Here is a 14570-nt window from a genome sequence, read left to right as displayed (position 1 = left end):
CAGTGACAGTGAGGGGACAGAAACCTAAATCCCCACCATAGGAAATGTGTCATGATGAGTGACGAGCTGCCTGCCAGAAGGGCTTCCCCTACACTGGGAGTGGGTTGGCTCAGGATGGGCAGGGGCAGGGTGAAGGATGTAATGGCGTCAGCAGTTTTTCCCTAGATGTTTTAAAAATAGGAGGCTAGGCCCCAAACTCTGAAGGTATTATCAGCATGAAGTGAGGGGAGTGGGGTGACTGATTTTCCTGATCACGTTGCCCTTACGATGTAACAGCATAATGACAGGAAAGGGAGAGGCAGACATGAGCCGCTCTTCTCAGAGCCAGGCCATTTTCATCACTGTATAATGGTGAGTCCAAAGTCAATGCTGGCCTCTGTCTGCCTGCCCCTGTGACCAGTTAGTCTGCCAGTGGTCATCTGTTCTTCATTAAAGTCAAGGAAAAGTTGGCTGCCTGACATCTCAAAATTGTCTGCTTTGGAAATAGTTTTCTCTCTCAGTAAGCATTTACTGTACTCCTTATTGTATCATTTTATTCCCTAAAGATGTTTCCTCCACAATTTGTCTCAACAAATACTGCATATCTTAGAAAGCACCCTAAAGAATAAAAGCAGGAGTTGGCCTAGAAGCCACAGCAGATGCTAAATACATTATCAGCCTGGGAAATAAATTATGAAGCTATTTTTGTCTCTAATCAAATAATAGAATATCATATACCCTCTTGGAACTTTGAGAGGTTGACTTGCTAAACTTCTTTGTAGTACTTTTCACTTGTTGAAGTGAACAAATAGTAAGTCTTAAATATTAGGACTCTATCAGTGTATGTTTACACGTGTATGCATACACTTAACATACATATTTGGGCCTTATTTTCAGTTATTGACTATTTCTAGAATTGACCAGCTCATGTGATATGTTATATGTCACCAGCTTGGGAATGAGACAACATGGAGATGCTTCACCATGTCTTTGTGAATTTGTATATCTCACGGGTCTCTTCACCATGTCTTAGGAGTTTGTATATATTTATGGTGAGACAGGGTACTTGGTCACACTGTGTGTGTCATGTAGCTGTATAGTAGTGAAACTAAGTTCTTTGAATTCAGTAACTGTTTTGGTTACTTTGTAGTTATAGAAACTACAGGGAACCTCCTCCAAGTTTGTTGCCTTCCTGGTGCCCACAAGACTTTAACAAGAGCTTATTTGATAGATTTTCCAAGGATTTGATTTAGAAGGCACTTCTGAAGGCCATGTTTTATGCATGGTGGAGTTTAATAAATCCTAGACATCAGTTGTGTTGTGTTGTTTTAAATGACTGCCACTTTCAAAGAGGGATCAGCTTGTCATAAAAGTGGTATAAGAGAAAAAAGAAAGAACTTGGAGTCAGGGCACTTGAGTTCTGGTCTTAGCGCTACTTCTAACTGCCTCTGTGATCTTAGTGAAGGTATTTAATCCCTTTGGGCCAGAATTTCCTCGCTTGCTAAATGACAGTGTAGAACTACATAGAAACTATGATGCTGTGGTAAGTAGCAGCTCATGTAAATAAATGGTAGACACAGAAACCCCCAAAGAATCTATGGAGACATTATTAGAAATAAGTGGTTAGTAAGGTAGCTGGATACAAGACATTGCATATTTATCAGCAAAAAACAGAAATCGAAAATCTAAAAAAAAAAAAACCTCATTTACAATAACATCAAAAGTATCAAATATCCAGGAATAAATACAAGAAAATGTACAAAAAAATCTACATAGAAAACTATGAAACATTATTGAGAAAAATAATGGAAATAGGTTTTCTAATAATACTGTGTCTCATGGGCTGAAAACAGTAAGGACGTCATATGTAGAAAATCAAAATGCCAAGAATTGCCAGGATTCTCTTGGAAAAGAATGAACTAGGAGGAGGACTTTATTGCGTATCAGAACTCATTGTGAAGCTAAAAAAGTTTAAAAGCATGACTTGGCATAAGGCTAGACAAACCAACCAGTAGAGCAGAATAGACACTTGATCTCTGAGAAACATGGCACTGAGCATAGTAGGGAAAGGACAGTCTTTTCAGTAGCCGGTGCTGGGTCAGTTGGATGGCACACTGCAGGGAAATGAAATGTGCTCGCTACCTCACTACAGTCTGCAGTTTATTAGGGTTGTTATTGATATTGTTATGTTTTTAAAATATGTCCCAGGCTAGGTGTGGTGGATCACTTGAGGTCAGGAATTCAAGACCAGCCTGGCCAATATGGCAAAACCCTGTCTCTACTAAAAATACAAAAATTCACCAGGTGTGGTGGCGCACAGCTGTAATCCCAGCTACTTGGGAGGCCGAAGCAGGAGAATCATTTGAACCCCGGGGTGAAGGTTGCAGTGAGCCAAGATTGTGCCACTGCACTCCAGCCTGGGCGACAGAGCAAAACTCTGTCTCAAATATGTATATATGTATGTATTATATTTGAAATTAGCTTTAAAGTAAGAAAAAAAAATCCCACAGGTAGAATGAAGGAGAGTACCTATGAAACAAGATTGGCACCTCCTGGGGAGCAGTGGTGCCTGGGCAACTTTTCCCTTGGCCACTTGTGCTGAAGGTGGAGCTGTGGGTCTCCTGTGGAGTCACAGCAAACAGGCACTTGGAAAGTTTCTTTCAGTCTTTGAGTATTGGTTGAAAGGAAAGCACCCAGAACTGTAGCCAAAGGAGTCGTTATACTTCCAGAAAAATCTCAAAAGTATTGCAAGCAACAGTAGTAGCTATTGGATCAGACCTTAAAGGTGCGGGTGGAAAGATTTAACCAGTTAGCGTGAAAGTTAAAGTTTTCCCAGAATATGGAGGCACTGAGTAGTTCTAGACAAGGGTCATTTCTTATTTAGAGGCGGTGCCATTCTTAGAAAGTGTGTAAGCCGAAGTAAATCCCTACTGAAATGGCATCACATGAGGCTGCCCGTGCCACCACGGTTCCGAAAGCTTCATCACGTAAATGACTTCTGTATCTCATACTAAAGTAATGATAGTTAAAAAAAGATTGGCAAAGTGTTGGTAATTATTGAAGCTGAACCTGAGGGGTTTATTATACTTTTCTTCTTTTGTATCTGTTTGAAAGTTTTCATTGTATATAGTTTTCTTGAAAATAAATTCCATGTGGCTCCCAGTCTAAATGTGAAAAGCAACATAGTAATGCTTACAGAAGATAACGTGGGACATCTTCGTATCCTAGCGAGCAGGGAAGAATTTCTGAAATATGACATGAAGAAGACTCTGCAGAAAGATGTGGATAAATCAGACTACATTAGAACTTTTGTTCAGCAGAGCTATGACAAGCGAAAAGCTACTGGGTAGAAGATACTTGCACATATATATAAGCAATGAAGGGCTAGATTTTAGAATATATGAAAACATCAATAAGCCCAGTGGAAAAATAGGAGATTTGATCATGTACTTCATAAAATAAGGTATCTGAATCAACAACAGATGTATAGAAAAGGACCTAATCTCATTAGCAATTAATAAATACAAATTAAAACCACAGCAAGATACCGCTACACACTTACCAGAGTGGCTAAAACTAACCATACCAAGTGTCATCTTGGTGAGGTGAGATGCCATTGGGACTCATAACCTGTTGGGAGAAAGTTGGTAAGACCAATTTGGAAAAGTTTGGCATTTACTAAAGTTGAACCCTCTCATATGACCTGGCATTTCCACTCCTGGGCACGTACTGAATATAGAAATGCATGCACACAGACACCGGGAGACATGTACGTAACAGCTTCATTCATAACTTGATAAGGGTGACTACCAGTAGTAGAATAGATAAATAAATTGGGGATTATTCATACAGTAGAATGTTATACAGCAATGAAATGAATGAACTATAGTTCTACACAAAATTGTGACTGTAGTTCCTAACCAAGATCGAGCAAAAAAAGCCAGACACCAAAGAACGCATTTATAGGCTTCTTTGCTAGCTTGAAAAACTAGCAGGACAGGGTAGGATGCATGCTTAGGTGCGTCTAAACAAAGTCCATTTGTGCTGCTGTAACAAAGTACCTGAGACTGGATAATTTATATACAACAGAAATTTATTTCTCACAGTTACAGAGGCTGGAAGTCAAAGATCAAGGCTGGAAGTCAAAGATCAAGGCACCAGCATTTGATGTGTGGTGAGGGCTGCATCCTCCAAAAGGGAGAAATGCTGAGTCCCCACATGGTGGAAGGTGGAAAAACAAAAAGGGACAAACTCTTTTATCAGGACGCTAATCTCATCCACAAGGGGGGAGGCCCTCATGACCTAATCACTTCTTAAAGGCCCCACCTCTTAATATTATCACGTTGGCTATTAAGTTTCAAAACATGAAGTTTGGAGGGAACACATTCAAACCATAGTGGAAAAGCAAGGAAATGAAAACCATAAGAGAGAGAGTACTGGTTACCTTTGTGGGAGAGTAGCAGTGCTTGGGGAAAGGACAATGCAGGGGTGCTTTTGGAATGGAAGCTCTTTGCTCCTTCCTGGCCTAGTTGGTCGTTACGCAAATATTCACTTTGTGACATTCACTGCACTGGATATTTTTGCTTTGGGGTACTCTGTGTGTATATCTTAATATGTTTGTTTTTTTTAAAAAAAAAAACCTCATAATACTGGTTTCTGTGTTATATTTTAGAAAAGCATTTACCTTTTTAGAAATCAGTTAACCTAAACATTTGAGGCACTTGGTCAGAATGCATAGGGTGGGCTGAGCACAGTGGCTTATGCCTGGAATCCCAGAACCTTGCGGGGGCCGAGGTGGGCATATTGCTTGAGCCCAGGAGTTCGGGACCAGCCTGACTAACATGGTGAAACCCCATCTCTACAAAAAATACAAAAATTAGCCAGGCGTGGTGGCGTGCGCCTTAAGTCCCAGCTACCTGGGAGGCTGAGGTGGGAGGATCACGTGAACCTGGAAGTTCAAGGCTACAGTGAGCTGAGATCACGCCACTGTACTCCAGTCTAGAAGGCAAAGTGAGACTGTCTCAAAAAAAAAAAAAAAAAAATATATATATATATATATATATATATATATGTATATAGGGTGTTTCTTTTTGCTGTGTTTATGTAGGTAGCCGTTGGAAAGGGAACATGGCTGAATCGGTTCATTCTCAAAAGACTTGGTCCCTTTAGGTCCATTCTGTGGAATGACACTGTTCATGCCCTGAGATTACATTTGGGGTATAAAGGTATTTGGTCCATGGTGAGGAGGGAGATAGAGTGGGAGCTGCTTGCTGAAAATTAGAAAGATAAAGGTGATCAATGAGCTGGTCCTGTTTGGGAATTTTGAAGACCAGTTTGTGCTCTCCACTTGAACCTTACAGCGTTCTCATTTACAGGAATGGAAAACTGGAAAGAGGAAGGCTGAGAAAGATGAGCTGGCGGGAGTCATGATATTTTCCACCATGGAACCAGAGGCACCTGACTTGGACTTAGTAGAAATGTGAGAGATGCTGCCAGGTTTTCTTTCTTCTCACTCTGCACCCTCCTCCTTTGGCCTTCAGGCCTCAGCCAGAGTAGCCGCAGCCGAAACTCAAATTGTCAGACTAGAGTTTTATGAAATGAGCGGGATTTGTAGTCCAATGACAAGGGGAACATCATTTGTATGTAGAAGTACTGTCTTTATAACTGCAACATCAGATTAAAATCTTTCTTTTACCTTGAAGCCAGTGATTTCATAGTTGACACGGTGTTGAGTAGCTGTTTCCAATAGTGTGATGAAACCAGGCGGCACGGAGCCACCTAAAACCCACGCAATATTCAGACAGCAAACCTCTTTGAACATTGCCTTGAGGAAGCAGTCTCTAACCTGCTTTTTCTGTATATTTTTTTAATCTGTTGATTTTAATCATTTAGTTTTTAAAGTACAGAGTCAGTTGAAACTTTGGAGTAATTCCTTTTCTCTTAAGGACTTATAAGAAATTTGCATGGTTTTTAATTTTAAAAAGCTTTTTTATCGTAAAATTATTGTGTATGTGTTACCGTAAGTATAGACAAGAAACACACACACACACATACACATAACCCTTCAACCACCCAGAGAGAAAATCGGTGTTAATATGTTAGTGTTTAGTCTCCCAAATCCTCCTCTGTACGTATGTAATTATAGGAAAGGTTGTTTAAACAAAAATGACCTCACACTAGACATTTTGTTTTATAATCTGCTTTTTTCATCTAACAGTATATTGTGATCTTTTTAGGCTGGTAAATACACTTTTGACATCCTTAGAAAGAACTGGTATCTTTCAGGTCACTTAGGTGATTGTGTATCCGGGTTATTGTCTGTGTTTCACCTAGTACTTGGAATGAATGGCCAGTTAGCATTAGCAACCCCTATTATTCTTTTGTAGATTTGATGGTCCCCCCAGTGATTGGAATTTTCCTAAATAAGATAGTCAATAAATTATTTTATTTACTTTAGAATAATTTTAAAATTCACAAAGAATTGTAGAGGCAGAAAGGAAGCAAAGTTAAAATATAAATCACCGCTTTTTACGTAGTTCTTTAAATGTCTGCATCAAGCCTGTATTTAAGGCTAACGTAGTGAAAGGGGAGTTGTTATCGTGCAAGGAAACAAGTGCCTGTGGGTACGTTTGGCCTGAGTGTCCCCACAGCAGTGCTGTTCCTCCTGCTTACGTGACTGACAGCTGCCTTCGCCCACAGAGAGCAGAAGTGTGAGGCTGTGGGGAAGTTCACCAAGGCCATGGATGACGGCGTGAAGGAGCTGCTGACGGTGGGGCAGGAGCACTGGAAGCGCTGCACGGGGCGTAAGTCCACTCCTTACAGCGCACTGGGCTCGTAGGGGGTGATGCAGGCTCAGTTTTATGTCCCTTATCATAGAAGGGAACCTGCTGCCTCAAACAGAAGTGTATTTGGTGGACAGCAGTAATGTCCCTCCTGTGATTCTGTTTAATCTCACTTCACCCGAGTTAAACCACAGAAAATTGACTAACAAAGCCAGGTTAAGAAATCTCACATGGAGCGCCATGTTCACTTAATTAGTTCCAGTAATTTGGGGCTTTATAATCTTTGGAAAATTAATCATTTTTGCATGTTTTGAGAGTGCTTGTAGTTATTCTTAGTCTCATTATTTTTTTTTTAATCTTCATCCATTTGGTAAGATGTTGTATATTTGACTAAAGCCATAGTGTTTAGAAAAACCAGTATAGTTAGTAGTAAAAATATGTCAGAGCAGAAGCACTGCTGAGGGGAGAGTGTCACTGTCAGTCACGGCTTTCTGCCCACTCTGCCGTGTCCCTAAGAACTTCCTGCCTCCCTCCTTCTTTTTGGTTTGTAGGCTTTCATTCTGCTGAAGGTTTTTCCTGTATTCCCCAGAACTGTGCAGCTCTGTCGCCACACATGGCCCAGGATAGATAAACAGTCACGTATCCAGCTGTGGGGCTAATACTGCGGGCTGCTGCCCTGTTACTCCCACAGGCTCAGAGGCTGCAGAATGACTTATCAGGCCCTGAAATGCTGGGATCGCACTGCTGTCCAATGCGCAGATGTCTTTGACTCCCTTAGAGTCCTAGGACTTCTCTCCTTTATATCTGGTCTGCCCTTATTGCTATGTCTTAACCTCTGGAGAAAAGGGCCTTCTAATCTATCACTAAGAATTTTCTGGCCTTCACTTCATAACACCGTACAGGAATATTGGTTGTATTCAGTTTTAAAACAATAAAAATGTTTTCTATTTTGAATTATGAGTAATATATACCTACTTTTATATCGGCCTTTGATGCTCAGCATAGGAAAGGGATCTGTTCTTGTAATGATTTTTTTAAAGGTGATATTTTTACGCTAAAAAAGGAAAACAATCAATTTGAAATCCAATAATAATTTTAAAGAGCAGGAAACTAAATATGGAGTGACTCGTAGATGAATTAATAAGATAGCACAGCAAAGACAATGCCAGTATTACTATTCGATCCAGATCTGAAAATCCAAAGCCTTACATCGGAAATCAGTAAACTATGGTCTGAGCGCCAAATTTGGCTTGCCACTTATTTTGTAAATAAAGTTTTGTTGGAACACACCCATGCCCGTTTATTTGTCTATTGTCTTTGGCTACATTTGTGTCATAATGGTCGAGTTGAGTAGTTTCAACAGAAACTTGTGGCTCCATAAAGCCTAAAACGTTTACTATCTGGCACTTTGCAGAGGAAGTTTGCCAGGCCCTGCCTTACCTCAACCATTGGCCAATGCTACCTCTACCTCTTCCTCTACTAGCGGCAATACCAGTACCAGTGGCGCTTTACCATCCACATATTATACAAACAGAACAACTTGTAACATACCAGCTGTTCATGCTTGAGGGGCAGACACCAGGAATAACAGTTGTTTCTTTCCCATAGCAAAGAAATATGATGCTATATCCTAAATGTATAGAATTAGCCCTGAGAAAATAATGTATACAAATGCAGCATCTAGAAAACAAAACCTGTGTCAAGACTTTGGTCATAGAGGAGGACTCATGAACAAAAGGCGAATTGACATTGTTCTCTAAAGCAGAGGTCCCCAGTCCCCAGGCCATGGGCTGGTACATGGAACATTACTGCACAGCAGGAGGCAAGTGAAGCTTCATCTCTATCTCCAGGCGCTCCCCATCACTCACATACCGCCTGAGCTCCGCCTCCTGTCAGATCAGCGGTGGCATTAGATTCTCATAGAAATTTGCACCCTATTGTGAATCACGCATACACGGGATCTAGGTTGTGAGCCCTTATGAGAATCTAATGCCTGATGATCTGAGGTGAAACTGTTTCATCCCCAAACCATCCCCCTGACCCACTGTCTGTCCGTGGAAAAATTATCTTTCATGAAACCAGTCCCTGGTGCCAGAAAGGTTGGGGACTGCTGCTCTAAAGTATAAATGAAAGAATTCAGTTCTAAAGGCAGTGAATTAATTTTGACCATAAACTCTTGCAAGACCATCATAACACATCATTTAAATCTGTATGTTCTTTGAAAGCCATTTTTCCTGAGTGCAAATTTTACAATTGCATTTTTTAAGGATATCATAAAAATGTGGGATTATGATATCTTTTAAAAAATTAAATGCCTTATGTCTAATGTCCGATCACCTCCATGTCCTGTGTAATTCACAAGGCTAAATGTAGAAAGTAGGGAATGCTGGCCTCAGGCTGCTCTTTTGTGGGGTGGGGAAAGGGATTTGACTCAGGCATATCTCCTTCTCTTTCTTAAAATAGTTCTTTAAAATTCCTGATGTGTAGAATGAAAACTCCAGCACACACTCTGCATGGTGAACCACATGCCAGGCGCCTTTAGGTAGAGAGGCAAAACTGAGGTACCAGAGGGTGGACAATTTATTAAAATTAACTAAGCTCATGTAATTTGGATTCATGTTTCCTGATAACTGCAGCTTATAGACCTTACCTCAAATGTCTCTGGCCTAAATATTTTTTAAAGAAACATTAAAAGTTTTCTTTTTCTGCTTTAAAAACTGCAGTGAGTCTTTAAATGCAAATAATGGTTTCTTTTGAAAGGCAAACAGATGCTCCATTTAAGGGGACTCCATACAAATGCAAAGAAAGTAGCCTAAGGTGCAGAGACTCTTAGAAAGTTCTCCAAAGTGATCCTAGAATCTTAGCACCTTAAAAAGAAACCTTAGAGGTCATTTAGTGAAATCATCTCTTCATACAGATGAGAAAACTCATACCCCTCTTCCCTGGTCGTGCGATGCCTGACTGTTGTATTTTCCTCCACGTCTCGTTGCTTTCAGTCTTTGGTGGTCATGGTTTGCAAATGGTCATTTATGTACCCGTAACAGAGTGGGAAAGTCTACGTGTTTGGAATCACAAGTCCACATTCAGCATTTATTAGCCGTGTGACCTTGGGCAAGTCAGTTATCTGAGTCTCACTTTCCTGATCCTCTCCATGATGAGGACGGTGTCTCTGCATCTGGTAGAGGGGCTAACGCGATGATCGAGCACAGTGTCGCTGAAAGTACTTTGTAAGCTAGAAACCATCTAAAGGAGCTTCCATCTCACTTGCCTCTCATTTGGTGAATGAGAATGTAGGAGTGATTGTCAGTAATAATAGCATCCACCTTTAATTGAACAGTCAATTAAAAATAATCGAAAGAAATCTGTTGAAAAAATCACTTTTGAAACAATATTTTATGAAGGAATATAGACTATTTTGAATCACTTCCAACGTTACGATAAAGTAATCACTTTCAGGAAATAGTTTAATCCCATTTCAGTTTGCTCAGAAGACTAATCAGTTTATTCCTTTTTCTCTTTCAGCATTGCCCAAGGAATATCAGAAGATAGGAAAGGCCTTGCAGAGTTTGGCCACAGTGTTCAGTTCTAGCGGCTATCAAGGTGTGTCTTTCTTCATTCATCCAGTGGGCCTTTAGAGCCTTATCCAAGACCTGCTGCCTGCAGACGCTAACTCCCTCCTCAGTGAAGCACCCTGGTTGTTGGTGTCTAAATTGGCTAGGCTGCTGCACTAAGGACTTTTGCACCCTCATCCTAGGACTTTTGAGAAAAGCCAAAGGTGGTTATAATTCGTATTTTCTTGCTAGCTTGTTCGCCTTTTTTTGCTCTCAGGTGTAGCATTTTTGTTTCAACGCCATCAGTTTCATTTCTCTGCCAAGTCTTCCTGTTAACAGAGGCCAGATTTGGTGGGGCACAGTGGCTAACACCTATAATTCCAACACTTTGGGAGGCTGAGGTGGGCAAATCACTTGAGTACAGGAGTTTGAGACCAGGCTGGGCAACATGGTGAGACCCCCATCTCTACAAAAAATCAAAAATTAGCTGGGTGTGGTGGTGCATACAGGTAGTCCCAGCTATTTGGGAGGCTGAGGTGGGAGGATCACTTAAGTCCGGGAGGCAGAGGTTGCACTGAGCCATGATCTTACCGATGCACTCCAGCCTGGGTGACAGAGCAAGACCCTGTCTCAAAAAAACAAAAGCCAGATTTCATCAAGGCCATTTCAAGGAAAAATATTTGACCAAGTAGCAAGTGTGTGTTGCCTGTTTTCTCCTTAACTCATAACTGTTTCAGCTTACCCTATAAATATGTATCTTACCCATGGAATTTAGAGTTCATGGTTTACATTGGCAGCACTTAATGAAGAACAAGTTAGCTCTTTTTATTAAAAGGAAAAAGAGCCCAGGCAACATAAGGAGACCCCATCTCTACAAAGAAATAATAAAAATTAGCCAGGCATGGTGTCACACACCTGTAGTCTCAGCTGTTCTGGAGGCTGAAGCAGGAGGATCGCTTGAGCCCAGGAGGTTGAGGCTATGGTGTGCCATGATCACACCATTGCACTCCAATATGAGCAGCAGAGTGAGACCCCACCTATCTCAATGAGGAAAAAAAAAAAAAAATGAAAAGGCATTTGTCAGCTAGGTGGCACCTATTAAATCTGTTATCTCCTGTCACTTACAGAAGTGATAGAATTGGTACAGGTGTTGGTCCTGATACTCAGGGCAGACAGTGCTTTGGATGTCAGTGTCTGAATATTTTAATAATAAACTAATAAGAAATTAGTTTCTTACCAAAATGTAAGATTTAGGGCTCCCACCTGGGAATAGTTCTCATTGCCCTGGCCTTACCATGTCTTACAGTTGACACTTTAGACCAGAAGTGGTCTTTGAGGTCTAGACTAGCAACTCAAGGCCAGAACAGAGAAGCGTCTTGGCCCAGGTAACAAGTAGGTGATGGAAGAGCTGAGATGAGAGCCACGCCCATTGCTTAGGGAGGAGGCAGATGCCTTGGATCCCTTTTGGCATGGTGGCTCTGTGATGCCCCAACAGGGTGAGAACATTTGTCCTAGAGATGCTGGAATTTTGCGCAGTTGGTCCTGATGCTTTCTTACATGTCAGAACTCACCTGCAATCTGCCTTCCTCGAACCTCACCTTACAGCCCTCTTACTGTTCTTCAGCCTAGCCCACAGCTTCCCACTGTCACCTCTTAGGTCATAGAAGTCCCTGTGGGAGAACCAGCTCTGCATTTGAGGTTCCTCCAGCTTCCTGTGCCTCGTGCTAGCCCACATGCCCCCGGGAAGCCCATCACCTAGCGGGGCAGGGCGCACCCTTTTCTGAATTTAGTTGATTTGAATTTCTTCATTTTCATGGTGCTTCAGTGACTTGAGAGAAAGGCATGACTTTTTTAGTTGATTTGGTATTTTTGTATTATGGCAAGAGCCGTAGTTTCCTGTGGTGTCCATATCCTAATTGAAAACAGAAGCCCCACAATTACCCCTTTAGTAACTTCGGAATTTGTTGCTGGGATCCCTAGTAATTTGGAGTCACGTAGAAACCTTAGAAATGATGTTGAACTGAATCATCCATTTTGTTGTTGTTGTTGCAGAGAGAGGTTTCCTGCAACCTGGAAAACCTGCTAGACAAATTCTAAAAGAGCTATAACACTGAATCATAGAATTTTAAAATAGCAATTCACTTCTTTTCCTGGGAAGTGCTAGAAGAGACAAAGATACCACTAACTATTCATGAAATATGTTGTTATTAATAGAGGATACAGGTGATTGAACCAAAAGTCTTGAAAAGAGGGAAAAGAAGACAGTTGGTAATCTGGGACATGGTTTCTAAAAAGTTCTTCAATTACTTTGTGCTGTAAGTCTTTTCATATGTTACTGATCCTCATAAAAATATGATAGAATTCACCTACCTTCAAAGTGATCAGATTCTCTCCAGAGTTGTATAGTCTGTGTAATTTTAGCCTGAAGCAGCATAGAAGTAAGGAAACGTAATGATATGGAGCAAGGTGCAGTAGAAAAGGATGCCGGTGGCAGCAGGGGTGAGGCAGCACAGCAGCAGGGGCAGCCTGGGGAGAAGGTGGGCCGCAGAGCGTGAACCTGAGACACTGTGCCTGGCTCCACAGGCTCATCCATGGGTTCCCCACTGGGAGCTGCCTCGTGATCCTTTAACATTTTCCAGACTGTAATAATCAATACATAATTAAATATTCATATTGCAGATACCACTTTTTCAAGTATTAAAAATACTCAATGTATGTTTTATGTTGAATATCATTCTACTTAAGATACTATTTTAAGGAAGCATTCAAGTTCCTGTTGACTGGCTTTTCTCCCATCGCAAAGGACAGTGGTCAGCAGTGTTGAGTACTGTGTCTCATCACATCTGCTTGCTCAGATGTGTTGGTGTCTTTGAGCAGTGCTATGCTATGCGATCTTGTAATAATGTAAATAAGTTTGAATCCTAGGAATATTCTGATTATAGTAAAAATAACTTCCAGTGCTCCTTTAACAGTTCATGTACTAACTTGAAATAATATAGACTGTTAGCATGGCCCCTGCACAAAACCGTGAAACATTGCATATTGTTATGGATGATCATATGGAAATATAAGTGATAAAAATTCTTAAATGATGATGGGGGAGGAGAAAGACATGGAAGGTAAACTTCTGATTATATCTTGTTTTGTAGAGTTGACTTTGGAATAATGTGAATGCTTTACATAATTATTAGAAAACAAATTTAAATCAAAATGGAAAAAATTCCTAATCAAAAGCAAAATAAAACAAAAGACTTGATACATCAAGATGAAGGCATAGCACACAGAGGAATTATTTCAAAGCACCTTAAAATGGCATTTTATATGCCCCCAGGAGCAGATGCCTCAAGGTCAGAAAGACTATAAGAATGTTAGTTATTTTCACTAAACGTGTAGTCAATATCATGTTGGTATTGTTATTCTAAAACTTCTAAAACTGTTTTCATATTGTAGGATAAATCAAATATGTAATTATGTTACTGTTGTTAGCAATTAAGAGTTTTAAAATAAAGTTTTAAAATAAATGAAGAAAACCCCTAAAGTCATAAATTTGCTTTGGAAACATCAGTGTAAGCTCATTATGTGTTTTCTCTCTTAAAAAAGTAAAAAAAAAAATTAAAAAATATATATATATACACACAATTTGCCTTTCTGTTAAAGCCCTGGAAACAATTACCCAATCCAGTAGCAAGAAGCATTCCTTGGCACCAATCATAAGGTTCACTTCCTACCACAATGAACCAGGGTTCCTATCAAAAGACTTAAATACCAATTGGAAGAGCCTACCGCTGGCCAAAGAAAAGAAAATTTGAGCATTAGTGAAAATGATAATTAATGCGGAATGAAGCATATCAAATATTTTTAAATCCAGAATTATAAAGATGCTTTTTAAGAAATTAATCTCAGTTACTCTTAGAGAATGGTGGGGGATTAACTCATTATTTTGAAAACTGTAAAGAGAAAAAAGAATTAAGCACTTAACCTGCTTTTCCTATTCAAACTCTACCTCTGGGTAACCAGAATATTATTGATAGAGGAAAGTTGATCCTTATGGAAGTATTTCAGCCAATAAAGAAGGAATGGTAGAAATAGAATAACACCGTTTTGCAAACTCATACTAAAATAAAAGATCCTTGGCCGGGCGCAGTGGCTCACACCTGTAATCCCAGCACTTTGGGAGGCTGAGACAGGTGGATCACCTGAGGTCAGGAGTTCGAGACAAGCCTGGCCAACACAGTGAAACCCCATCTCTACTGAAAAC

The 14570-nt window shown here is 40.4% G+C and overlaps 1 protein-coding gene and 1 non-coding gene across 4 annotated transcripts in view; one reads left to right on the top strand and one right to left on the bottom strand.

Moving 5' to 3' along the window:
* The window catches only part of SNX9 (sorting nexin 9), a 225852-nt gene that overhangs the window by 201831 nt on the left and 9451 nt on the right, over positions 1-14570 (top strand). For all 3 annotated transcript variants that reach the window (XM_025382607.1, XM_025382609.1, XM_025382608.1), the window contains 3 exons: positions 5355-5458; positions 6679-6782; positions 10284-10361. In XM_025382607.1, coding sequence (XP_025238392.1) covers positions 5355-5458; positions 6679-6782; positions 10284-10361 — 286 coding nt within the window. The remainder of the gene's footprint in view (positions 1-5354; positions 5459-6678; positions 6783-10283; positions 10362-14570) is intronic.
* LOC112623952 lies at positions 12367-12425 on the bottom strand. The gene has a single exon (XR_003119290.1). It is a non-coding gene; the product is annotated as a U7 small nuclear RNA (small nuclear RNA).

Source organism: Theropithecus gelada, chromosome 4 (assembly GCF_003255815.1).
Source record: "Theropithecus gelada isolate Dixy chromosome 4, Tgel_1.0, whole genome shotgun sequence".
In the NCBI taxonomy this organism is placed as follows: Eukaryota; Metazoa; Chordata; class Mammalia; order Primates; family Cercopithecidae; genus Theropithecus; species Theropithecus gelada.
Note: the sequence above shows the minus strand (reverse complement) of the source record. Positions and strands in the feature narration are given on the sequence as shown.